The following is a 25,464-nucleotide window of genomic DNA, read 5'->3' on the forward strand; positions in this document are numbered from 1 at the left end:
CTGCAGTGATGCTCTCTGCATCCTGCTTCCACAGCCAGGACAGGAGGGAGGGGAGCTGGAAGCGCGGCCGAAAAATCATCATCACACGGGGTCCAAACAGATCCTTAACCACCGTATTCCTCGTTTAGAAGAGATGCCAATCGTCAGCATGTCTGCAGAAATACAAGTAGCTGCCGTTACCAACTCGTGAGTGCTTCTTCAAAACGTCCTCAGAGAGCGCACAGATGCTCGTCTCCCTGTCCCTGTCAAAGTCTCACCTTTCCACTTTGCGAACACTGAGCAGCAGGTTTACCAAAAGGCTACAAGCATGTCAGTCAACGACCCCGAGATTACACTGAGCTACCAGGTAAAGTGCCCTTTAAATACGCATTACATGGGGCGTTGCATTCACACAAGCCCGGCTGCACACAAACAACTATACCGCTCAGTAAATTATCTAATAGAAACTCCTGCTGGTGTAATGGACTGTGTAAAAATGTAGGAACTCTCCTCTGTTTCTTTAATACTGCTGCGTTTCTTTTTGTTGAGGTGTTTTAATTGTTGTCATATGTCATGTGAAAGAGGACTCGGATGTTATCCCAAGTTGTGTTATCTATGGTTTGCTAAACCGCAGGATGATGTTGTCATGGGAGGATGTTGTTGACTGATATTGTTTCTGCCTCGTGCAAACACGTGCACTTATTCCGTGGAGCGCATCGCGTTAATGCGCCGAGAAATCTTGTTTTGACTTTTCATCAATCACATATGTTGGGCTATTATAAAAGTGCAGCAGATTAGTCCGTAGGTAGTGAGATATTTTAAACACAACGCTCATTTAATGACAACTGCTCCTCCTGAAGTATGAGGAATAGCAGGAAATGGACGAACTGGTACATTTTCTTCTGACTCTTATTTCCACAGACGACCTTACTGGTATCCCTGTACCATGAGCCAGTCCTGGGGACAGGAAAAGGGCAGCTTTGGGGTTTTGAAGGGAAAAGGCTTCACCTTAAATGTCATGATGATGTGTGATCTATTATCAGACCATTGGCCAGCTGGTGAGGCAGAGGTAAAGAGGAACCACTAAGTAGGGGGAAAATTAAGCTCACCAGGGCTTATCAAGATTGCTGGTTATAGTTTAAATAGAACTACCAGGGCATGCTGTTTGAGGACTTAATGTACCCTGCCCCAACAGTCATGCATTCATGGTGGTTTATAACAACATCCTGTTTGGGCAGGAGGCAGATGAGGTGAGGTTGGAAGTCTCTGATGTGATTTGACAGCTTTCAGATAGGGTGGGGGGAAAGAAGAGTCTCACTCTTTAAACAGTCCACTTTCACAACACGCAACCTGTAAGTTTGTGTCGGCATGGCATGTCAGCATCTTTTAGCCATTCTTTGTACGTGAAACCTGTTGAAATCTCTGCCAAAGCACCGTCAGAGTGTCCCACGATTTGGGGGAAGATTTTAGATTGTTTCTGGAAAACCAGTCATATAAAGATGCAAAAATCTTTAATTAGCTGTTAAATAAAAATAATCCTTTTTTTAAACAGTTGTCAAAAAAAGATAACAACATGTTTATAAAAAGAAGAAGTCCTCAAGCAACACCTAACCTCACTGCTGAATTGTGCTGTACATGTGGCAATAGCATTTTAATGTTGTGGTCATAAGCACAAACTATTTTATGTTATATTGTAATTAAAATACTAAAATATGCCGATCACATTCCTAAAGCTAAATATGAGGTCTTTAGTTTATGCGTTACTTATTGGTATTGCATTTATATTCAGTGATGCTGCAAATAAAATGATACAATGTCAGTTGGTAGAGTGGCCGCCTACTGACCATAGGGTCAGAGGTTTGTGCCCCACTCTGCCCATCCACATGTCAAAGTGGCCCTAGGCAAGACACTGAACCCCCAACAGCCCATTCCCATCCCCAGCCGTGCAGTGCTGGTCCCAAATCGGGGAGGGTTGCGTCAGGAAGGGCATCTGGCGTGAAAACTGTGCAAAATCAACATGCGACCAAATGATCCGCTGTGGCGACTTTGAACTCACAGGATAAGCCGAAAGGACAAGTTGTTCAAGTAGTTAAGCAAATATTGTAATTAGTTTTCACCCCTGGTGCTTCTGAAATAGGAAGCTGCTCAGTACCCAGCAGTACAAAAATCTGTACATAAGCATTTACATTATGAAGGTACAGTATGTGAGCACAAATGAAAGAAAGAAATACGAAAACTGAAATGTAAATTATGAGAACTGTGAGGAATTAATAGTTGGTTAAATACATAATGCTTTGGCTGTAATCATAAGAAAATGTTAAATGCTTCTCACTGATTACTCCTATTGACTGTTTAATTATGACGATAATAACACCGCTCGCCATTTGATTGGCCTTAGGTGCAGGAAAACGTAATGGAATGCAGAACAACTTCTTCATCCCCAGTGGCTTTGAGCATTTTTCAGTGCCATTCATGCATAGTCTGTTCCTGTACCAGTTTCACCACGGAGTCTCCTGAAAAGTGTAACCATAGCGAGAAGCTTGGACTCTAATAATCCCCAAATCAACAAAACCAAGCACACATACACAATCACATTGTACAATACAATGACAAACAACTAGCCTGAGCCCAACTAAACCAGTTTGAGCTATAGATCATTTCATGCATTCAAGACAATAATCCGTCACGGGAGATTTCATTTGGCATTGTTGTACATCTAAGAGAAGCAATCAAAAAAACCTACAGACTGTGAATCAAGTTACATGCATTACCTTATGGCACTATGCTCATAAATTTATCTTAGCTCGCCAAGTTTCCCCTCAGTTTCCTCTTTCAGTCATACCGCACCTACTTGGCCCCCCTCCTAAGCTTTTATTGTAATCAGTTTGGTGGCTGAGAGTCCGCTTATAGAGAGTGGTTAAGTTGACTGTCTGAGGAATGAGGAATGAGGAACGTGTTTAGAAGAAACTTCATTTGCTAAAAGTCCCTTATAACTTCCAGTTTAATGTTTTATAGTTCTCAGTATGTCAGATCATGTTTGAAAACAGGTCTCACTTTATTGGGATTCATATAGTTTGAAAACAGACACACTGTAGTTTTTATTTGTACCAATCAGTAGATCTGATATCGAGCAGCAAGTCCTTGCCTCTGATTATTTTAAATAGCATGTCAAAAAACAAAGAGAAAATTATTACATAAGTAACGACCGACTGTTCTTAAGTACATATTTCATGTATCTGTACTGTACTTCAGTAGATTTAGTGTCTACTCCACTACTTCTAAGAGCAAATATCTATACTTTTTACTAAACTACATTTCTAATCGAAGTTGCGTTACACGTTACAATCACATAATTTTACTTTATGAAAATGAATCACAGTCGAGTCAGGAATCACTTCATGAAACCGGGTGCAGGCAGGCGGTTAGTCCCTCCATCCATAGCCTTAATTAAAAGACTTATTTGACATATTAGCAACACTCAAAATGAGCCGGTACTCAGTAATTTCACTCTTTGGTGTGTTTTGCTGGGACACAGCTGGTCCCTGCTGATTCACACATTCATATGATTGATTGACCGAAGCGTTTTTGTTGTTGTTGTTGTTGTTGTTGTTGTCCTCTCCTTATGCAGCTACATAGACCAGTGCGCAGTGGGGTTACACACGGCCATCCACTGTGTTTGCTTGGATTAAATCAAATAACAAAATATTGCTACAAGACAACCACATACATTTACTCTTATATTTTGTTCTTGTTAACAGATTTCTGTTGCTCAGTGTTCTTTGCATCTTGAATTTATTTCCAAAAAAGAAAGCAGCACTGGTACACAGAGACAGGAAGAAAAAAATAGTCAAGTTCTTTTACTTTTAATGCATAAGTAAAATATAAATTAGGTACTTACTTACTTTTACTTAAGTAGAAATGTCAGTGGGTACTTTTTTGTTTCTGTATTTGTACTTTTACTTAAGTGCAGTTTTTGAGTACTTCATCCACCACAGATTATTTCACTGTTCACGGTATCAATTTTCTGCAGCTTTAATTATGTCGTATGTTACTATCTTACCCTGTCAAAGCAAACTAGGGCTGTTGAAATCTTTCTAGAGAGAAAACAATTACAGAGTGAGGGTTTGGAGACGCAGAATTGTCTGTGTGGTATTGAATAAAGTGTGTATGACTCATGTTATATCCGTGGGCTGAAGCAGTCAAAACAGCCTCCCCTCTCATCCTACCTCCGGCAGCTCTCTGCTTTTCTGTTTCACCTTTTCACCATTATCTCTTCCTTTCATCCATTCATGTAAACCCCTCCTCTGAGTGAAGCACTGCCACATGTGTCTCAATAGGAGATGGTGCACTGCTATGACATTGCAGCAGTGGCCTGAGGCTGTGCCACCAATAGCGTCAACCATGGCATCCACAAAGTCCAGTCTGGAGGTGACAGACCCAGTTGTCTGAGTCAGGATCTGTATGCCTGGTGTCAGTTCATGCTGCTTATCACAGGAGAGGAGAGAAGGGTCAGTTCGGAGCGAAATGAAGAGAAACACAGAGTCAGACGAGTAGTGGATGTTTCAATAGACATGTTCATCATGGGAAGAGGATATTGTAACAGCTGAGGCGGTCAGTTGAGACAGGAATGACCTTAAAGCTATTACTAATCTACCATGACTGTGTCACCGGGCTGTTCACCTCACTGCTGATGATATATAGTTATTATATTTGTACAGAGTAAAGATTCACTCTACTAGCCAGTTTCTGTGATGTGTGGTCTCAGTTCTCCCTCTGGACTTCAAGTGTCTTCACAGTCACCATCAGGCATCAATCCAATGGGACTGGTTCCACTCACAATCCTGATGGAGTGAGAGGACATTTTGGATGCAGCAAATTGATTGGATTGTGGTGAAAATCATTGCTGCTCTATTTGTTCGGGATGGCAACCACTTCAGTGTTTTTCACTGGCGTAAATTACAGCTTCTCCTTTTGCCTGTTTTTACAGAGTTTTTACAGAGAGTTTTATCACTCAGAAATTGAGGCTTTCCTGTTGCAAAACATAACTACTGTAAATGCTCAGAGACAACAGCAATTAGCTGAGTTTCCTGGGAGGCAAAGTCATGAACTTAGCGCACAAAATAAGGGAAATTAAACTTTTGGGGTAGGGGGAAATATTTGAAATCCAAAACATGTAGACGCAACCATCTCATGTGTGATTACTTCTTGTACAGAACTTTCTTCATCGAAGGGAGAGTCATCAGTAACATAAGGAGGACAATGTAGGTGCCTATCCAGACTTATCTGGGAATCTAACATATTTTCTGCTTCTATTTGTTTAGTTATACAACATAGTTTAGTGATTAGTGACTTTATCTTTAGCTTTTAAATGGTAAAACATTAAGGTGCTAACAGTCTTTATCTTGTGTATTACTTGAAGATGAGTTTATTATCAAATTATAAATAAAAAGAGAGGACGTGTCATTGTCAACAAAGCATTTAATAGCCTAGGTCAAATGAATTTTATGGGCTGCAAATATTTGTTAGTTGCTACCAAAGGAAAACTTAAGTAAAATGTGTTAGGTGAGTGATGGTAAGGATTTTTCCTTTTTTTTCAATTTAATGTCAGGGTTCTTGGGTCATTTAATTTGGCAGTATCCTAATAAAGGCAGTTCCAGTATGGGATTCCCATGTGTGCTTAACACTGTTGTGCTGGCAAAGGACAGAAAGTCAAGGACAGGCAGCCATTTTGGGGCCAGCTGTGAATCCCTTCTCTGGTGTGGTGGCAGTAATCTGTGTTGAATTTTCTTTTGAATCATAGACTCTATAAAGCAGCGTGACTAATTCAAAGCAAGAGGAGAAAAGCAAAGAAAAGGAGATGGTTGCCGGGGGATAGAAATGGGCAACACAGCTATTTGACCCACCAGTGGAAAATTACATGTGCACATGCTTTGAGAGTCAAACATGTGCTTACCCAGCTTTGTAATTAGCTGAAGCACCTAATGTGACAAGAATTTACCTTTCAGAAGGTTACTGAGCCTTGACCAGGAGCTGTGAGTCATATTGTGTTATGAAAAGCATGTAAACCACAGACGCAACATTATTATCATGGCAAGGATATACAACAAAGTTGTAATCTCACTTATAAAAGATGACCTAAAAAAGGACTTTTTCTATTTTCATATCACACTTTCACCCACTCTGTAGTTATAGAACTTCAAAAGACAGATTTTCCACCTTTTTAAACTCTCTCCCTCTCTCTCTCTCACCCTTTCTGTCTCTGAACCAAATAGATGCAAACTAATTGATGATAATGGTGTACTGTGCTTTATGGGAGAAAGCTTTTAGAGTCTCCTCTCTCTCTCATCCATTTTCTCTTCTTGTGTGTCTATATGTTCTGTAAAGCTCCTGTTGAATTGGAGCTGGCTGCCTCCAGCCTGATCCCAAACCCACACACTGCACAGCCCTAATTCACCCACCACAGCTGCACTCACTGATAACACTGAATGAGTGTAAGTGTGTGTGAATGAAATAAATATAAATCGTTAACATAAAATAATGTGTACATCTGTATGACTGTACATTTTTTCCCCTTTTTTAGCAGCTTTTACCATACGTCTAAGTGCATGGTGGATAGATGGGTTACAAAACAGGGGACTTAGAGATAAGAAACAAAAGTTTGTGTCATGTCGTATCGCGTTATTTATTACTGTTATTTTATCAGTGTTGTTATATTTTAACCCAGCTCAGATCTCTCTCAAACTCTTCTAAACTCTTCCTTTTTGTTGTAAATCTAACATAAATCACACATTTCTGTCCCAGAGCATAATAACATAGCGGCACTTAACATGATGGCCATTGAATGAAGTGATAACATCCCACAGTTGGTGCTAACTGCACATGTCCACAGTTTAACTGATACATCAGGGTAAGATATCATGGCAGATCACCATAATCAAAAACATATCTAAAAGGGCAAAATGGTTTCCTGTAACAGCTGTTCCCAAGCAGTACTCAAACAGATTTCAGCCACACGTGATGCTTTTAAAGGAGGGGTTCTCAATACTGCTCCTCAAGGACCCCCGCTCAACTTGTTTTCCAGCTAGCCCTGCACTTCCAATTGAAGCTCATCTGGGATGTTATCGACATGGTGGTATCAAGCAATCAGCAATGAGTATTGCAGAGTTAGTTGGAAAACAAGCAGCGCAGGGGTCCTTGAGGACCAGAATTGTGATACCTTGATTTGTAGAGTACTTACAGCAGCAAGACAGTGTACATGTGAAAATAAATAAACTCTCCCTCTTCACCAGACCATTAGATTTCAATCACGGGGGCAGCTGTAGCTCAGTTGGTAAGGCAGTCATCATCGGACCACGGGGTCAGTGGTTCAAATCCTGGTCCTATATGTCAAAGTGTCTCTGGGCAAGAAGCTGAACCCCCAACATCCCATTCCCATCCCTAGCTGTGCGGTGCTGATCCAAGCCTTGTAGAAATTAGGGAGGGTTGTGTCAGGAAGGGCATCTGGTGTAAAAACTGTGCCAACTCAACATGCAGCCAATGATCTCCTGTGGCGACCCTGAACTCACAGGATAAGCCAGAGTACAAAAAAAATGAGATGTCACTCACAAGATTTGTCTGTTGTCACCACGTTTTTATCATCCTCATTATAAAATCTTGACTCACTTTCAGCATTTGGCCTATGCAAACTTTGTAATTAAATGTCCTTAATCTTTAAAAGGACTTAATGGTCTTGGGAGGAGAAGAAAGAGGAGGAGAAGAAATCCCACTGGACCGAAGTGGTGAAGAGGGTGTGAAAAGAAGCAGAAATGCAACGCGAGGTTACACACCTGAATTAAGTGGTTGTCTTGGGATCATACATCCGTTTTTCATCTAGGTGTGATCTATAAATGATTGTGTGTGATATGTCTGATATCTGATAGGTTGGCATGAAAATATAACAGAAAGCTTTTTCAGGTTAGAATTTTTGCTTCTAATAAAATGCAATGTTTATCTGGCTGTACTGCATGTTAATTAATTTTTCCTTATCATAATCTGGTGCTAATACGCTTAGCTGGTCAGCTTTGAGCAGCAATGAGACGTTAAACGAATAAGACAAGTTAAAAATAGCCCAGAGACCTCTGTGTGCATGTTAATAATGCAGGCAGCATAGTAGTTAGCACCATTGCCTCGCAGCAAGAATGCTCGGAGATCGAACCTGCCATCTGACAGGAACCTTTCTGTGTGGAGTTTATATGTCCCCCCTGTGGTGCTCTGGTTTAAGCTTTAGAGACATGCAAGTAACTTAACTAGTGATAAGTGTAAATGTGCGTCAAGTGTTAGCTGAGATCATCTACGACACTGTAGTGAGCCTAATTGAATGTAACTTATTGATTAGTGGAAGAGAGATGAAGGTTAAATAGTTTCCTGTAGCAACACTGTCCATATTATTACATTTTAAAATTGCATTATGCAAAACTGGGGGGTTTTCTCAATAAACAGTGTGTGATGTTTTCCCTCCCAAGAAATCACTGCTACCTCCTGCTCTTTACACATACAATAGGCCATAATGTTTTTCACCAGAATAAATGAGGATCCTGCTGTGACATGCAGCTTCTGGCACACCAACACATTTTCATTTTCTCTGCACCTAATACAAAGTCTCTCATCGTTCCCACATACAGTACATGTTTTAACGAGCATCTAAAACACATTTCCTTCACACGCAGCTGTTGAGCTAAAATCAACACATGCAGTGGCACGGTTTGCAGGCTATGCACATCATTGTACGTCAAATTGAGGAGGCACAAAAATCTGTTTGCAAACCACAGCTAACTAACTAAACAATGTGAGGGAAGAAAGTAAATTTAGTCATATGGTTAGATAATTAGCAAACAATTAACCAAGATGGGCTTATTAAATCTTTATGTTCTTTTATCTCTGTCTCTGTATTTATTCATATACAGTAATAATCACAGATACTTCATTTGCATTTTATTTCATCTTGATCTTGATCTCTAATCGTTGTTTCAAAGGGTGTCAGTCTTAGTGACACATATTTAAACTTCTATTCAATCCAGGTCTGCGGCCACCAACCTCACACAGGCGCAGAAACATTGGAAATACAGACAGATCACGTGTTCGTATAGAGTGGGTGGAAGCATCTTCTATATAAAGAGCTGGATATATATACTGGACCAGTGTGTGTATATGCAGTTACTTATTGATCTCTGCACTCAGTACTACTGAAAGTGCTCGTTTGCATTTGCGCATTTATAGATTATAGCCAATTAACATTGGTTGCAGCTCTAATTGACTTTACTCGCATGTGTTTATTGGCATAATATAGGATCCAGTTTTCAGATTATTTATTGTCTTACCTCTGTCAAAGTTAGATTTCTGCCAGAAACATGGGATGGCTTGAACTGATTCATATGTATATGAAGTGGCACATGCTCTTAGTGTGAGAAGCTCACAGAATTTAAAATTTTAATATTTTCTGTTGCATATGCCTGTGACAAATCACAGAGACAGTGCAGCAACACAGTAGCTCTGGAGCCACTGCAGACATTCCTGCAATCCTCTGCCTTCATTATTATAGGCCCCGTAGATGATTTCTGAGAATGTCTTGTTGCTGGTATGGTAAAACATAGCAACATCCTGCAACAGTCTGCCAGCAGCAGTGCCACTGATTGATGTGGCGTTCTGCTAATTTGATTTGATTTGATTTCCCCTGTATTGTAGAGCCTAGCACATTCTCCAAATGACTTAAACGCTTTGTCTTTCTTGCATGCGTGAGTGTGTTGGTCTGTCTGCCTGTGTTTCCTGTGGTCAGACAGTCTGAGAATAGACTGGAAAGTGATGCTCTTTGTTGAAAAGCTCTTGCCAGTTTGGCCAATTAGTGGCTCTGTTAGACTGTCGGTTGTGTGACTTTTCAAGGACATGTCTGGTCATAATGTCCTCTTAAGTTGCACTTTCACAGACTGACCTTGAAGGGCTGAAGGTGTTCAACAAACTTCTACATTTGGAAGAAAATGGCTGCTGGAGACAGTGTGTCCACTGAAAATCACTAGAATAAATCTAACAATATCTTGTATCTTATATAATCAATATCTTATCTTGTGCTTGTGTGTGTCCATCAGAGACCAGATGAGGAGGTGGTGGTAGACCAGGGAGGGACGAGTTCAGTACTGAACATTCACTATGAGAAAGAGGAACTAGAAGGTGAGTAACATGCACAGGTGAAACAAGTAGCCAAACTCTTGAGTCTGTGAAGTGTAAAATGTGATTTTTGATCTCAATTCCTTTAATGGAAAGAATTTTGTTTAATTCAGGTTCAAGTCAAATCTAGGGGGTACTATACTATATGTTACTAGGAACCATACAGTTTGTCAGTTTCACACAAAGAAAACTAAATACTGCAACTGGGGCACATTCGTTTTTTCGATTACTGATTGATTACTGTCAACTTCACAGCATAACCAACACTGAGGCGGCTGCACTGCTCTCTAAGCCCTCAAATATTGAACCACAATACACATCTGTCCACACCTTAGTTAATGATGTCATTGCAGGCATTTAGCCATTTACATCTAACCATGCTCTGCTGATAAATCCCTTAATCAGACACAATCAAATATGGAATTCTTCTGCAGCTTTCTAGGTACTAAAAAGAAATTTTTCTTTTCCTATCTATGCTATTTTGCAAATTGAAACATTTCTTTTCATAGCACTATACTTTAATGATTTTTGCTTGGTTTGTTCATAACTTTTAACCTACCATACATAAGTCAATAAAGAGAATTAATAGATAAGTAATAATTGAATAGATACATGTAAAATATAGTGTAGTAGCAGTAAAACATATTAAACAAAAGAAGTACTAATTAAATGTATATTTTTGCACACAAATATTTCAAATTATACTTAAAAACATCTTATAGCTGGACTTGAATCTGTCAATGGACCCTCCAAAATTAGGGGTTCTCAAGTCTGGTCCTCAAGGAGACTTTTCTTTCCCTATACCCCCTGCTGATTACCTGGATCAGGTGTTTCATTATGTTTATTCAAGCTTCTGTTTCACTAAACACACCTGATCCAGGTGATCAGCAAATGGGTAGGGCAGGGACAAATGGAAAACAAGCAGACCAGGGGTCCTTGAAGACTGGAATTGAGAACCCTTGTCCTAACACCACTTGTCATAAATATTTAATGCTTTGTTCAAGGTTTTCTGTATTATTAAGCAATTTCTGCCACTTTATTCACTTCTTTCACTTTGTTCATGTGTGCATGTTTGCAGATATTTAGTTTTCAGTTTTATTTTATTTTTTGTTTGTTAAGTGTGAGTTGTTTTCTTTTTTCTCTGTCGTATTGTCTGGTGGAAAGGAATAGAGCTGAACATTAAAAATGAATCCTCTATGTAACCAGAGAAGACTCGGGGGATGATCTGTTATCACAGTGGTGAGAAAGGTGTGTGTGTGTGTGTGTGTCTGTGTGTGTGTGTGTGTGTGTGTGTGTGCGTGTGTTTGTGTATGCGTGTGTGTGTGTGTGTGTGTGTGCGCGCGTGTGTGTGTGCATGTGTGTGCGCCCATGTGTCACTAAGCCCATTATCACATTCCTGCAGGGATAACATGTTGTTCAGAGATGGAACCCTCAGCTGCAGTTCAGGGGCTTTGTGTCCTTGTTGCATCCCAAAATATATTTGCTATGCACAAATGCACACCATGAACACACTAACATGCACAGTAAACTGTCTCCACCTCTTCAAAAAAAACTCTGTTTTATCTATGAATGAAAATTCTAAAGGTATTTTGAAAATGTCATAATTAAAGGTCATTCTGAATTTTAGAGGTTGAGAGTGAAATAGAGCTCCATTATTGTCTATGTCACAGGCTTTCAGTCTCATGTTATTACAGCAAATAGCGTTCAACACTAAATGTCCCGATGATAAGATGGCAGTGATTGAGACTAATGTGGGACAGGAAGCAGGGCGTTGTTTCCCATTTTCCCTTTGGAGCTTTAGGTCAATTTCTAACTCCCAGGCTTTCATTAATTTTAAACATCTGAGTTTGAGGTCAAAGTGCACACTGTTCAGTTCTTTTCCCCATTAACACATCCTTACTCTGCCATATTCACTTATTGTTATTTTCTCTTTTAGTTTTTTTTTCATTTGCAATGTAGCACAATGCTCTTAATATTCTAAATTATCTCATCTAATAGACTAAAATTACAGACATATATGTGTATACAGTATAGTCATTGAGTGAACCCAAGATTACAAAGACACTGCATTTCCAGTTAGTCTATGTATCAGCTTTTAAGCATCTCTAAGGATCAGACTTTCATAGGACATACTGCAATTACACAAGGTAAACAAACTAAATACAGGATTTAACTTGGGCCTTTTTATTTTGTACTTTTCCCCCTGTATCCAGGTGCAAGTTACTGACGACTCCAGAATCCTGGGCATTTATGTGATTGTGATCATATTTCATGAATTTTCCAATGCACTGCTGGATTGTATTTTGCTCAAATAACAATTAGCTGGATGTTTATTTAAAATTTTCCTAATGAGCGCGTGTATAATATCACAATTCACAGTGAAATGAGTCCTCTCACTTCCTCTTCAGGGCACAGGACTCTTTTTGTGGGGGTTCGAATGCCCAGGCAGAGTCATCGTCATCACAAGCCTCATAGCTCTCGGCACCGCAAGAGAGATAGACGAGCAGGAAGTACTGCAGCACAACAAAGCGAAGGAACTGAGACGGTCACCTCCAGTCATGGTAACACACACACACACATCTCACACTACTCTTTTCTCATAGTGAGTTTTATTATTGCATGCATGTATTGAACATTAATGGTTACTTGCACATCAACCTCCTACAGAGGAGGTAGTTGTTATGAAACAAAGCCTATCAATACCGTGGCCACTCACACGCAGACACACACATTAACACACACTCATATCTGCAGGCTAAAATTGATAAACATACTAATTAACTGCCAGAGAGCAGGAACTAGTAAGCATGTTGCATGTGTGGATCCATGTGCTTACGGACATGTGTGTGTACGGCATGTGTTGATACAAAATATGTTTGCTTGGTGTCGTGGGTATTCGGTATCTTGTCAGGACTTAGTAGTGGTTTTTTTAAGGCATGTAATTACAAAGCGATTGGTGTTGTGTGTATTTGTAAAAGTCTTTTGAGATTCACAGTTCACCTCTCCTTCCTCCCACACATCTTTTACTTCATCAGACACACCGTCCCAGCGGGTTCAGTTCATTCTGGGCACAGAGGAGGATGCTGAACATGTGGCCCACGAGCTGTTCACTGAGCTGGATGAGATCTGTGTGAAGGATGGCAGAGATGCTGAGTGGAAGGAAACAGCCAGGTCAGTATATCCTCTGGAAGCTATTGGGAACAGTGCCCGATCCAAAGCATCTGACAACCCGACAGTTCTACTGCTGTATTGTTGTAGTTACACTTAAACCTTCATAATAATTTGGTTCATTTGCTCGAGGCAAAAAGTTCCAAAGACAGAAATGACAGAAATGACAAAAAATATGCTGCTTCAGTCTCATACATGACGATCAAATGCCAAGTTTTACTTTAACAGACTCATTTCAAACCTTCCCCTTATATTGTTATTTACATTTACATCAAAGGTCTTTCCTGATGGGAAATGGCCGTAGCCACAGTGTAAAATATAATATAATATAATATAATATAATGCTCCCCAGTACGTCTCTGCACCAAGCTCATCTAGCCCTGTGTTAATAAACTTTCTAAGTCAACATCAAGTAAAGCACTCCTGCCTACAGTGAAATGTAGGCAGGATGTTCTACAGTTGAAGGCACTTTTAAGTGATCACATCAAACAATATCCTGTGAAATTGCCAAATCAAATGCAAAAATGGATAAACAACCTTTTTATATTAATTTAATTAATACGGGCCATGATTGGTCTGTCTTTCCTTTGCAGGTGGCTGAAGTTTGAGGAAGATGTGGAAGATGGTGGAGAAAGGTGGAGCAAGCCTTATGTTGCTACTCTCTCCCTCCACAGCCTGTTTGAGCTCCGCAGTTGCATCATCAATGGCAGCGTGTTACTTGACATGCATGCGGATTGTATCGAAGAGATTGCAGGTTAGATTGTTTTCCAGTTAGCATTTAAAACATCTCAGTACATTAGTGCTATTCCCAGTTAAATCAGTTTTTATCATTGGTGTAAGTAACTGACAAAGGATTTCTTTGTGTATTTTCCTGCCCTTTTCCTTCTCACTCTGTAAAAGCACTTCTCTCCTCTCTCACTGAGTAAATATTACATTCATTGACATCTTAGACAAAATGCAGTTACAAATGAATTTGTCCATCTCACAGCGACGACCTGCATACGGGCTAGATTCAGGAGCTTTACTTTATTTGTGATGTCAACACTATATACAGCCAGGCAAAGTTGCTTTCACAGTACATTCACATTTGCATAGATGTGTGCAGGTAACTAGACACCTGTATTTGCATGCACTCCCATGATTGGACAAACAGTGTCTACACATCCATGACATCAATGAAAATGACTACAGGTTGAGACAAAAATTATAATTTAAACTCAGGCTGAAAAAGAGATGAAGCCACATAGGTGAATTTTCATTTATTACTCCAGCTTTCTCATGTTCAGAATATGATATTTTTACAATGTCATATACAAATACTATACACACATATATACATATACTATACACATCTTACAAATCTTTACAAGGATTGTTGCCTGCAATCATTCCTCTCCTTTCCCTCTCTTACTATGTGACTCCTATAGCTGAACCTGGCCTTCACACTTTAGCCAACATGGTTAGAGGGAAAATTGTGAAAAAGTTATTATTTTTTGGCTTGTTAGTTGTTGGAAGTGTGGCAAACGGAGAGCAAAAGACTGTAGATTCGGAAAAAAAAAATCGAAGAATGGAAATTGCCTAAATTAATGTGTGATTCCATGTCAAATGCTTAGTGGAACTGTTACTGTCCACAGTATCTGAAAAAACATAAATAAAATAATGAAAAAATAATAATGAAAATAAAAAAATGAACCTGTGCCCCAATGAAAGAATGAGTAGAAACATTACAAAAATGTGGCTACTTATGAGTGCAGCTGAAAATATCAAATAATGGGAATAACAATTTGAAAAAGGTTAAGTTTCATAGCGTGGTTGAAGATTGCTCTTCATGTTCTGTATATAAACCTGGTTTCCTGTAGAGAATGTGAAGTTATATCACACTCTGTTTAGTCTATGTTGGATACAGCCCCCCAACATTAGGGCCCACATTGGTCATTTGTCTCAACCTTCTCATTCAACCCACTGGTGCATGCATCACATGAGAGGTTGTAGCTCCAATAGCAAAGTTTCACATGATCTCCTGTGTTAAACTCCTGTTTAGTTGCCCATTCACCAATCCTACCTGTGCACAGAGGAATCTAAACGCTAAGTAACAGCCTAAAATTCACAAACAGGTAACACATATCTTTTGGTTGTTTTTAGTGGCTGGTACAAATCAACCACTCTGTCCTATTCAACGGGAGCACAGTCTCCTTTGTTAGACTCTTTTGTGAGATTTTCTTCTCATTGTCCCACATTAATGTGCCTGATTATACTCCACATGAGCTTAATACAATAGCACTGGCCTTGAAGTATGCTCAAAATGAATGGGGTCACTGCAGTGTATGATGTGTGTATGATTGTTATGGAGAAAATAAAGGAACCTCAGCTAGTCAGCTACTCTGCATCATGCTCAACTTGTTGGGCACATATTGACCTGAGTTCTTTGTGTTCCAGACATGGTCCTGGACCACCAGGAGGCCTCCCATGAGCTGGACGACAGCGTGAGAGTGAAGGTGCGTGAAGCTCTGCTAAAAAGACACCACCACCAGAATGAGAAGAAGAAGAACCTGATCCCAATGGTACGCTCCATCACTGAAGGAAACCGTAAAACATCAGAGCCCCACCTCACAGGTGAGTTTCACAGTGTACGCCATATGTGAGCAAGTGGCAAATTTTGTAAAGCGGGTGTGAATTTCATGTGGATGCCACTGAACTTAGAATAACAGACATCCCTGTTTGTTAAGATGTAAAAGCAAAAGTAATAGACAATTTCCTTAAATGTATAATCTCTACCCAGTGCTTTCGTGGCCAAAAACCAGGCTTTCCTAATCAAAAGAGGCATTAAATTGGCAGATAAGCATTACTGCATTTGTATTTTTTATTTTTTCACTTTGCACTTGGCAGGCCAAACAATATATGTGCCGACTTTTTGTCTCAAACACACTTACACTCTTACTGTCCAGTAGGACCAGCCACATCTCCTCAGCATCCTCCACCTGCAGAACCAGCTAAGAACGGCACAGGACAGGATGGCACTCAGATGGACCTCAGCAAGGTAAAAAGGCAAACAATCAATCTGTTTCTGCTGTCAATATAATCAACTAGGTCAAATAGCACCCTCTAGGAAATAACAGTGCTTCCACAGCAGCAGGCAGCAGGATAAGACTCAGACTGTTAAACCACATGGAACATAAAATTTACTGTCTCATTAGGCGGACCTGCACTTCATGAAGAAGATCCCAGAGGGTGCAGAGGCCTCCAATGTGTTGGTGGGAGAGCTGGACTTCCTGGAGAGGCCCATTGTGGCCTTTGTCCGCCTTTCCCCTGCGGTACTGCTCACCGGACTCACTGAAGTCCCCATCCCTACCAGGTAGACAGCCACAGCTCTTTGCAGATACATGAACAACAGTTTAGTTATGAAATCAAATTAATTGAGCCAGGAATGACTCATACTTTACATCATCTGCTGACAAACACCAGGTTCCTCTTCATTCTCTTGGGCCCTGATGGAAAGGCTCAGCAATACCATGAAATTGGTCGCTCCATGGCAACTATTATGACAGATGAGGTAAGAGCTTACTAAAGGAAAATGTAGTTTTAAAACTTTCAAGAAATCAGATCTTTCTCAAGATATTTAAATTTCCCCTGTCTCTCGCTTTTCTATGTATCAGATCTTTCATGATGTAGCATATAAGGCAAAGGACAGAAGTGACCTGCTGGCTGGGATAGATGAGTTCCTGGACCAGGTGACTGTCCTGCCACCAGGAGAGTGGGACCCCTCAATTCGCATCGAACCTCCTAAGAATGTCCCATCTCAGGTACTGGTTTGAATTTTAGCTTAACTTTTGCTTTGGTGCAATAAACCAACAGTGAGAGTTTCTGCAGTTTCATAGCTACAGTATTATCTGATCTGTTCCTGGACTGTTGTTGTGTACCTGCAGGAGAAGAGGAAGATCCCTGGAGTTGTCAATGGCACAATGTGCCAGGTAGAGGAGGAGCTACATGCTGAATACCATGGGCCAGAGCTGCAGAGAACTGGAAGGTAAGCTGTTGTTTGCAGGTTTATTATGCAGGAAAATCATGAAGGAGGCACCAGTTGTGGGATCTGTCGCAGCCTTGGGCTCCTGTTCTGAGCTAAACACAATGATTCTCAATTGCTGTTGCCACCAGATCTAAATTTGGGTTTGTCATGAGTTTAGATAAGACAAACACCACCACAGAGTGCAAAAGCCTGAAGGCAATCATGCACTAACCATTGCTCACTTCATTTTCAAAATACTAAGATATGGCTTTTGAAAACCTTTTTCATATAGACCCTCCCTGGTTAAACTTTTTACTTTGCTACAATGTACAGAAATGTCACTGCCATGGTCAGAAAAACTTACTCCTGCTCAGAAGTGAAACACATCCTGGTAATAATTCAATTCTTAAAAAGTGTTTTTTGTTATTTTAGATGAATTAATGTTTGCTCAAGTTGAAGGTTTTGGACCTATGCTTGTAGTTACACAAGGTCACCAAACTCCCAGCTTCTGTAGCAGGTGCACCAGGAGATTAAGGCTGACGTCAGTCAAGCGTAGTCTCGCATATTTCCATTATGAGAAGAAAAAAGATGTGTCAACTTAACTTCACCCATTCTTTTCACTTGGCTTGTTCTCTAATCTCCATCATCCCTCATCTTTCCTCAGGTTGTTTGGTGGCCTGATACTAGACATAAAAAGAAAGGCTCCATTCTATTTGAGTGACTTTAAGGAAGGTCTGAGCCTCCAGTGTGTGGCATCTTTCCTTTTCCTCTACTGTGCCTGCATGTCACCTGTGATTACCTTTGGAGGACTGCTGGGGGAGGCGACAGAGGGACGCATTGTAAGACCACAGACACACTCAAATACTGTATTCACATACTCCACAGAACGTTTGGAATGACATGTACAAAACGTATTTTTTGTATTTCCTCCTTTAGAGTGCCATTGAGTCCTTACTAGGTGCTTCTATGACTGGAGTGGTGTACTCTCTGTTCGCTGGTCAGCCGCTCACCATTTTAGGCAGCACAGGACCTGTGCTTGTTTTTGAGAAAATTCTCTTTAAGTTCTGCAAGTATGTTCAGTATTACAACAACCACTTATTGACGTTTCTGTAAGGTGCCTAATCTCTTTTCTTCTGTCTTCTTTTGATTAAGGGACTACAAATTGTCCTACCTGTGTCTCAGGACTTGCATTGGCCTGTGGACGGCTCTGCTGTGTTTGGTGTTGGTTGCCACAGATGCTAGCTCTCTGGTGTGCTACATCACTCGGTTCACAGAGGAGGCCTTTGCTGCCCTCATCTGCCTCATTTTCATATATGAGGCCTTGGAGAAGCTATTGCATCTAAGAGAACTCTACCCCTTCAACACACACAATGATCTGGACACACTCACACTGGCATAGTGAGTAACACAATGTTGATGTTTTTTAGCCATCCACCACACACTGATTTGTGTGTCTCTGTCATTGTAGCTGTAGGTGTGCAGAGCCTGATAATCCCAGCAATAAAACCTTAGAGCTGTGGAGTGAAGGAAACATTACAGCCTCTGCTGTACCTTGGGCCAACCTTACTGTCAAGGTAGTGTTACTATGTATAAACACACACACATACACACACACACATTCACATGACCTCCAAGAACACATGGCATTTCCTCCAGTGTATTCATTAATAATCAGCAAACCCCCTCACACACCTTGAGCAGCTAACATCTCTTAAGGACCTTTACAAACATTGACTTTGACATTCAATCGATTAACCTTTTACTGCTGTGTTTCTAATTGAGCTTGTTATTTCTGCTTGTTTTCACAACATTAAGTGTTTTTTCCCTTCTGCTTTGTAGAATCTTTCCATGCACCAGACACCTCTACACCATTTGATGTAATGTCATAATTTATGTTATAATGTCACAAGTTTCTTCTAAAATAACCTGTGTGAGTCTCTGCAGGAGTGCATCAGTCTGCAGGGACAATTTGTTGGGACTACGTGTGGCCACCATGGCCCATACACCCCAGATGTTCTCTTTTGGTCTACCATCTTGTTCTTTTCAACTTTCTTCATGTCTGCCTTCCTCAAACAATTCAAGACTAGTCGTTATTTCCCCACCAAGGTAATCAAACACTTGCCACATTACATTTACATTTAGTTATTTTGCAGATGCTTTGATCAAAAGTACCTTACTAGTGACACTAAATAACTTACGACTTAATGATCTATAAGTATTGTTTTTATCTTTTATGGCCAGGTTCGGTCCATGATCAGCGACTTTGCGGTCTTTCTGACCATCGTTGTCATGGTTCTCCTTGACTACGCCATTGGAGTGCCAAGTCAGAAGTTGAAGGTGCCCGGTAAATTCCAGGTATAAGGAAAATCTTAATACCACTGTGAATGTTTACATAAAACTTTGTACAGTTATAATCAAATCCTGACTTTAATGTCCACCTCCAGCCCACCAGAGATGACCGAGGTTGGTTGATCAGTCCAATAGGACCCAACCCATGGTGGACAGTTCTGGCTGCTGCCATTCCTGCTCTTCTCTGCACCATCCTTATTTTCATGGACCAGCAGATTACTGCTGTCATCATCAACCGCAAAGAACATAAGCTACTGGTAAATGATGAAATGAAAATGAAAATTCTTGCCCTATAATTGTTATTACAGTTTTGTACAGTTGCCTTAAAAAAAACAGTATCTGTCCTTCTCTGTGTTTTGCAGAAGGGGTGTGGGTACCACCTGGACTTGCTGATGGTGGGGGTGATGCTGGCAGTGTGCTCCATCATGGGTTTGCCCTGGTTCGTAGCAGCCACTGTCCTTTCCATCTCACATGTCAACAGCCTGAAGCTTGAGTCTGAGAGCTCAGCTCCAGGAGAGCAGCCTCGCTTCCTTGGCATTAGAGAGCAGAGGCTCACCGGCCTGGTCATCTTCCTGCTCATGGGCTGCTCTGTATTCATGACAGGAGCCCTGCAGGTTAGTCAGAAAAGCTATTCAATGCTACCTCCCTCTGGCTGGAACATGTATTGGTCATGTATAAGAAATGTTTAATGTTAACATGTTTAATGTTATGTTGTTTTTTTTTTTAGTTTATTCCTATGCCAGTGTTGTATGGTGTTTTCCTTTACATGGGAGTGTCCTCATTAAAAGGCATCCAGGTAATGTGCATTATGACACTTGTACATATAAATTGTACACTAAGTAAACAATTTGCAAATTTCTGACTTTGGCAGAAATACTAGCAATAGTACCGTCAAAAGGGGATACATTTTTTCTCCAAATAAAATTTGAATAATCTTTCACTTAACTAACTAATTGGGATTATATTTTTTACATTGTTTGGAGTATTTCAACTACAAAATGTTCAGAATTCACAGCCTCTTTGTGCTGCAATTAAATGAGGCCAGTCATTTAAGTATTTGTTAGGCCAATCTAACAAAATTTGTTGCGAATAATCTCTACCTTTCTCTTGCCATATTCGCCATCTATATCTCTGTTCTCATAAATCAATTTTTCTCTTGCCCTGTGTCAATATATTTCCTCCTACCTGTGTTTATCTTCATCACCTCTCAGTTCTTTGACCGCCTGAAATTGTTTGGCATGCCAGCCAAGCACCAGCCAGATTTCATCTACCTGCGCCATGTCCCTTTGAGGAAGGTGCACCTGTTTACTCTCACCCAGCTCACTTGCCTGGCTCTTCTCTGGGTCATTAAAACTTCACCTGCCGCAATTATTTTCCCCATGATGGTGAGTTGATCACCGCTAACAGTTCCTTTAGATTCACTGTTCTCTTTGTGTCTTCAATTCAGGTAACAGCATTTTGTTTCCTGTTACTGCAGGTGCTAGCTCTGGTTTTCATCCGAAAGCTGCTGGACTTGTGTTTCTCCAAGCGAGAGCTAAGTTATCTTGATGACCTAATGCCTGAATGGAAGAAAAAAAATCTGGATGATGCATCCAAAAAGATAGAAGAGGTAATCTAAACCTTTAAATATGCAGATGAAAATCTAAACTTAATGTACACATATTGATTGTGTGTGTTTATTGGTGAATGCATGTTGTTTAGGAATCACAGGTTATGCTCACTGTAAGAAAGGAAGATACAACTACTGTTCAGATTCCCATGGAGAGAAGCAAGCCTGTCCAGACCCCAAAAACACATGACCCCAAGTGAGTACACACATATACTATATACACCAACTCACACTTAAATGGGGAGGATGGCCTTCAGATGATCAGATTCGTAATATTCACTTTCCTGTGTATTCTTGTGTTAGTACATGCATGCATGTTCTAACATGCAGAGAACCCCACCCCCCACCCCCCCATCCCTACTCTCAGTCCCTGCCCTGTCTGCTGTCTTATCTTACCCTCTTTCTCCTTTTCCTGCTATTCAGATGTGACCCTTCTGAAATTAATATATCTGATGAAATGTCTAAAACAATCGTGTGGAAATCCCTCAACTCCAGTCAAAATGACCCTCGTCCTATGGCTGCTAAGAAGGCAAGGCCAAACCCTGTCACTCCTCACCTTTCATTGTAAAAATGTCCTGCTTTGTTGTGACCAATTGCTTCCTTGGTGTTTTCCATTCCTTGCATCAGCTTATTACTGCAAATTAGGGGCAACCAAACTCCTCTGTGTTGTCCTAACTGTGGGGTTTTATGTTTTTGCTCTGCAGGATTGAAGGGATCACATTCATAGATGAATAAAGGGTGTCTGCAGTCCTGGCAGACTCAATGTAGATCTGGACCACATGATGCCACAATATGTCTGCATTGACCACCAGCCACTTCAGTGCTTAGAGAATCTGATGATTTCTACCAGCTACCCGAAACACATAGTACTGTTTTAAACACACACAAAATCAAGGGTGCAATACAGTCACACAGCGACTGACTTATACAAGCACTTCTGCCTTTGTGAGGAATAAATTTCAAATCTCTTTTCCAAACCAAAGCTCTGAAATTAAAACCAATATTAACATAATTCAAATTCTGAACCCTTGACTAACCTCAGACACATTTATCATTAATATCATTATTTTGGCCTGAGCTTTCTTTTTCATTTTAACCTCATCACACATGGTTTCAGCAACTCAACCAGACAGGAAGCAGAAGCCTTTGGCTCTGCAATGTGAAGCTGAAATATGGCTTTAAAGATAAAATTTTGATGGAAAATACTTTACAGTATTCACATGTGACAATTTTAATGTTATCGAACAGCTCACATTTTATCAGTCTTTGAAAAGCAGACAGACTCTGATAATCCAAATCCTGGAGCTGCTCCACTAACAATAAATAATGAAACAACTGCAGGAGCACTATGAGACCTGCTGGCAACCAGTTCATGCATCGCAGCTAAAAGCCATAGATTCAGATGAAACAAATTCAGATAGAACATCCCAAACAGCCTTACAACTCAGTCAGTCATTGTCTCTGCTCTACTTCACAAAATGTCAAAGACATCTGAATGATTTGTTTCCAGCTCACAGGTAGACCGCTGTTTGTCTATAAATGGATGTTACTGTCACACACTGAGAAATTAATCCATTCAGTGACAGTACCAGAGCTAGCAATAGCCATATTAAAGAGGATTAAGCCAAGTTGCCAATTTATTAGGTACCCCCAGCTGAAACAGCTGTGCAATAATCTTCCTTCATGACAATTATCCTTATCCTCATCTGCAGCTATGGTTTAAATACATTTGGTCCTCACAAAGATAGAACAGTCCCCACACAACAACAACAACAACAACAACAACAACAATAACAACAACTACAGTAACCTCTCTACTTGCTTTTACACCCTTTCATGAGAAACAGCACCCAGGTCTCAACTGTATATTTGTCTGGGCTAAATGATGGAGTCTAAATGCTCCTTTAAGAACAAACCAGGTTTTTTTAAATTTAGTTTATGTAGGTTTGTCAAGTCCTTGAGTCCACTAGAGGCTCTTTTTTATTTAATGTGCCATGTGTGTTTTTGTATTTAAAAGGGTGATAAAATGTTACATTTATTGGTAGATTTAAAAAAAAATGCAGGTTAAATATATAGAAAAATCTTACAGGCCATAAAATGTTTCTGTGATGATGTAAATCGAAAACTGTACATGTTAGACCTACATCAGCTGAAGCACTGGCATCAATAACATGTATTTTATGAGGTGTAATTTCTTCTTTTTATGTATGTTTGTCTATGAACTAATGATTGTGTAGGTTGTTCTACTGAATGTATTTCATGTGTTAGCACTGTGTCTTATTTATTTACCTCAGACAAGTTCATGAATGCTCCTGCAAGGCACTTTGAATGACACCAGGTCAGGGGAAACCACAGCAGGTAACTATGTGTGCAAGTGTGCATGTGTGTGCATGCGTGTGTGAGTGTGTCCCTTTTGAATATCAGGAAAATTAAAATGTTATTTTTTTCAGGGGGGTACAGGATTTTGTTTTAAGCAATAATTTACCCAAAATCCAAACCAAATTGATCAAGCAACAAGTATTTATTCACCAGGGTTCTTTAAAGCAGTGAAACTTGTTTATCTGTCTCTGGATGGACTAACAGCTGATCAGGAAAATCAATCATCTGAAACCTAAAAACAAAATTCTTTATGTGCCAAACTGATTTAACATCACACAAAATTGACAGACAATGATATTACATTTTCATGTTTTATGCTGATTTCTGACACAAGACATTTCTGATGTTTGGATAAACAGATGTGAAGTGCTCGTCCTCATTTTCTACTATAGGAGCCATACTTGATGGATTTCTTTAATAAATAAAAAAGATAGGACTCTCCTTTTTGGGTGTCACACAATAGTGTCCCTTCTCAAAGGGTTTGGGTTAGCTCAGAGAGCTAAAGTGAGCAGAGAGACTCCGTTAGAAAAATCTTCACTAATTGGCTAGTACCTTTATTTGTAGTTGCACTTTCTGTAGATAATGCATTTGTGATATATTTATTATATTTATGTATATTTATTTATAATAGATCTAGTAAGCAATTAAATTATTTTACAATCAAATATAACAGTTATTTATTTTTAGATATAAAATTCTAACATTTCCTCTTTAATTTCTGTATATACTGTAATTATCAGAACAAGCTAAAAAAAAGCCTGAAGAATGCAGCACATAAATAAGGCTGTAATGACCCATGTTTCCTATTATAATTTGTCTCACAAACTGCAATTGTTCATTATATTATAAATGGTCTTGCTCATAAAACAATAACCGATTGATATTTAACTGGGAAATTATTTTTTTATTAAGAGTACAGTTAGAGAGGAGATATCTAGTACATAAGTGAAGTCGGATCTGTTAAAGTTCTGAGTGTACTGAGTAGATAAGTGGTGTTAGTATATTCACTTTTTCATTTATAGTCAGAAAGAATATGTTTAACTTAAAACTCGTCTTTAAAAAGTTTTCAATGAATTAATAAATTAATTTATATAAAAGAGAATCTAACCAAACATTTAAAACATTCATATAAAAATATCTCTAATCTTACGTTTTACGATGCAATTAAATATTAATTTGTAAATTGTTTTATGCCCATTGCCAAAGCTTATTCCACCTTTTTTTCTATTCAAGTGGCTTTAATAAAAGCTGCCCAAGTATAGTAATCTATCACTGAAATGTCACATGCAGTAACATCTCCTCCTGGATGGGAATGAAAGCTTTGCAAAGTGTGTTTGCTGTCATTTCTGCTTTGACTCTGTCAGACTTTTGGATGTGAATAATGTTTGTATGTCTGAGGAAACATGAATGACATGACTCAATACTATCCATTGTAAATGTATTTAAAGTCACATGAGTGAGTGCTAAAAGTACAATTTGTGCATAACTTGGTAAATAAAATTTTAAAATTATTACAAAATGGACTAGACTAAATTGTAAGTACTTTTAAAGAACATTATGTGTCATGTGTTAAACTTAATTTTCAGGTCATTAATGTATACAACATGTGAATGTGTTAAACATACAGTAAAATGCCTTCAGTGTACGGTAAGTTTACTGCATATACTTGTGATCAACAGAGGTCATACATTCTGATGGATATGAGTATAAATATGTGGTGTATATGTGTTCCTGTCATGCAATACGTAACCATTGACTATTGTGCTGTCATTTTTGACAT

General features: G+C 39.6%; 1 protein-coding gene across 2 annotated transcripts; it reads left to right on the top strand.

The window, feature by feature from the left end:
* The first annotated feature begins 58 nt into the window (after positions 1 to 58).
* Positions 59 to 24,488, top strand: slc4a8 (solute carrier family 4 member 8). 2 transcript variants are annotated; one of them, XM_067505251.1, is made up of 25 exons: positions 59 to 346; positions 10,098 to 10,179; positions 12,585 to 12,737; positions 13,212 to 13,347; positions 13,938 to 14,098; positions 15,781 to 15,957; positions 16,290 to 16,381; positions 16,539 to 16,696; positions 16,807 to 16,894; positions 16,998 to 17,144; positions 17,268 to 17,368; positions 18,012 to 18,186; positions 18,284 to 18,417; positions 18,500 to 18,745; positions 18,816 to 18,921; positions 19,292 to 19,453; positions 19,589 to 19,702; positions 19,792 to 19,953; positions 20,059 to 20,310; positions 20,424 to 20,492; positions 20,908 to 21,081; positions 21,174 to 21,305; positions 21,398 to 21,501; positions 21,729 to 21,834; positions 22,010 to 24,488. In XM_067505251.1, exons 1-25 carry the CDS (start codon positions 308 to 310, stop codon positions 22,013 to 22,015), a joined length of 3,276 nt encoding a protein of 1,091 aa, XP_067361352.1. In that variant the 5' UTR covers positions 59 to 307; the 3' UTR covers positions 22,016 to 24,488. The 2 variants fall into 2 exon arrangements, with proteins under 2 accessions (XP_067361352.1, XP_067361353.1); XM_067505252.1 differs by having other exon boundaries at positions 16,293 to 16,381.
* The last annotated feature ends 976 nt before the right edge of the window (positions 24,489 to 25,464 follow it).

This window comes from Channa argus, chromosome 5 (genome assembly GCF_033026475.1).
Source record: "Channa argus isolate prfri chromosome 5, Channa argus male v1.0, whole genome shotgun sequence".
NCBI classification, from domain to species: Eukaryota; Metazoa; Chordata; class Actinopteri; order Anabantiformes; family Channidae; genus Channa; species Channa argus.

Bases quoted from the DNA above. Each gene is read 5' to 3' on its own strand.
- slc4a8 (XM_067505251.1), top strand. From the start codon at position 308: ATGTCAGTCAACGACCCCGAGATTACACTGAGCTACCAG. The intron at 13,348-13,937 runs GTCAGTATATCC...TTTCCTTTGCAG, and splicing joins GAGTGGAAGGAAACAGCCAG to GTGGCTGAAGTTTGAGGAAG. The intron at 17,369-18,011 runs GTAAGCTGTTGT...ATCTTTCCTCAG, and splicing joins GAGCTGCAGAGAACTGGAAG to GTTGTTTGGTGGCCTGATAC.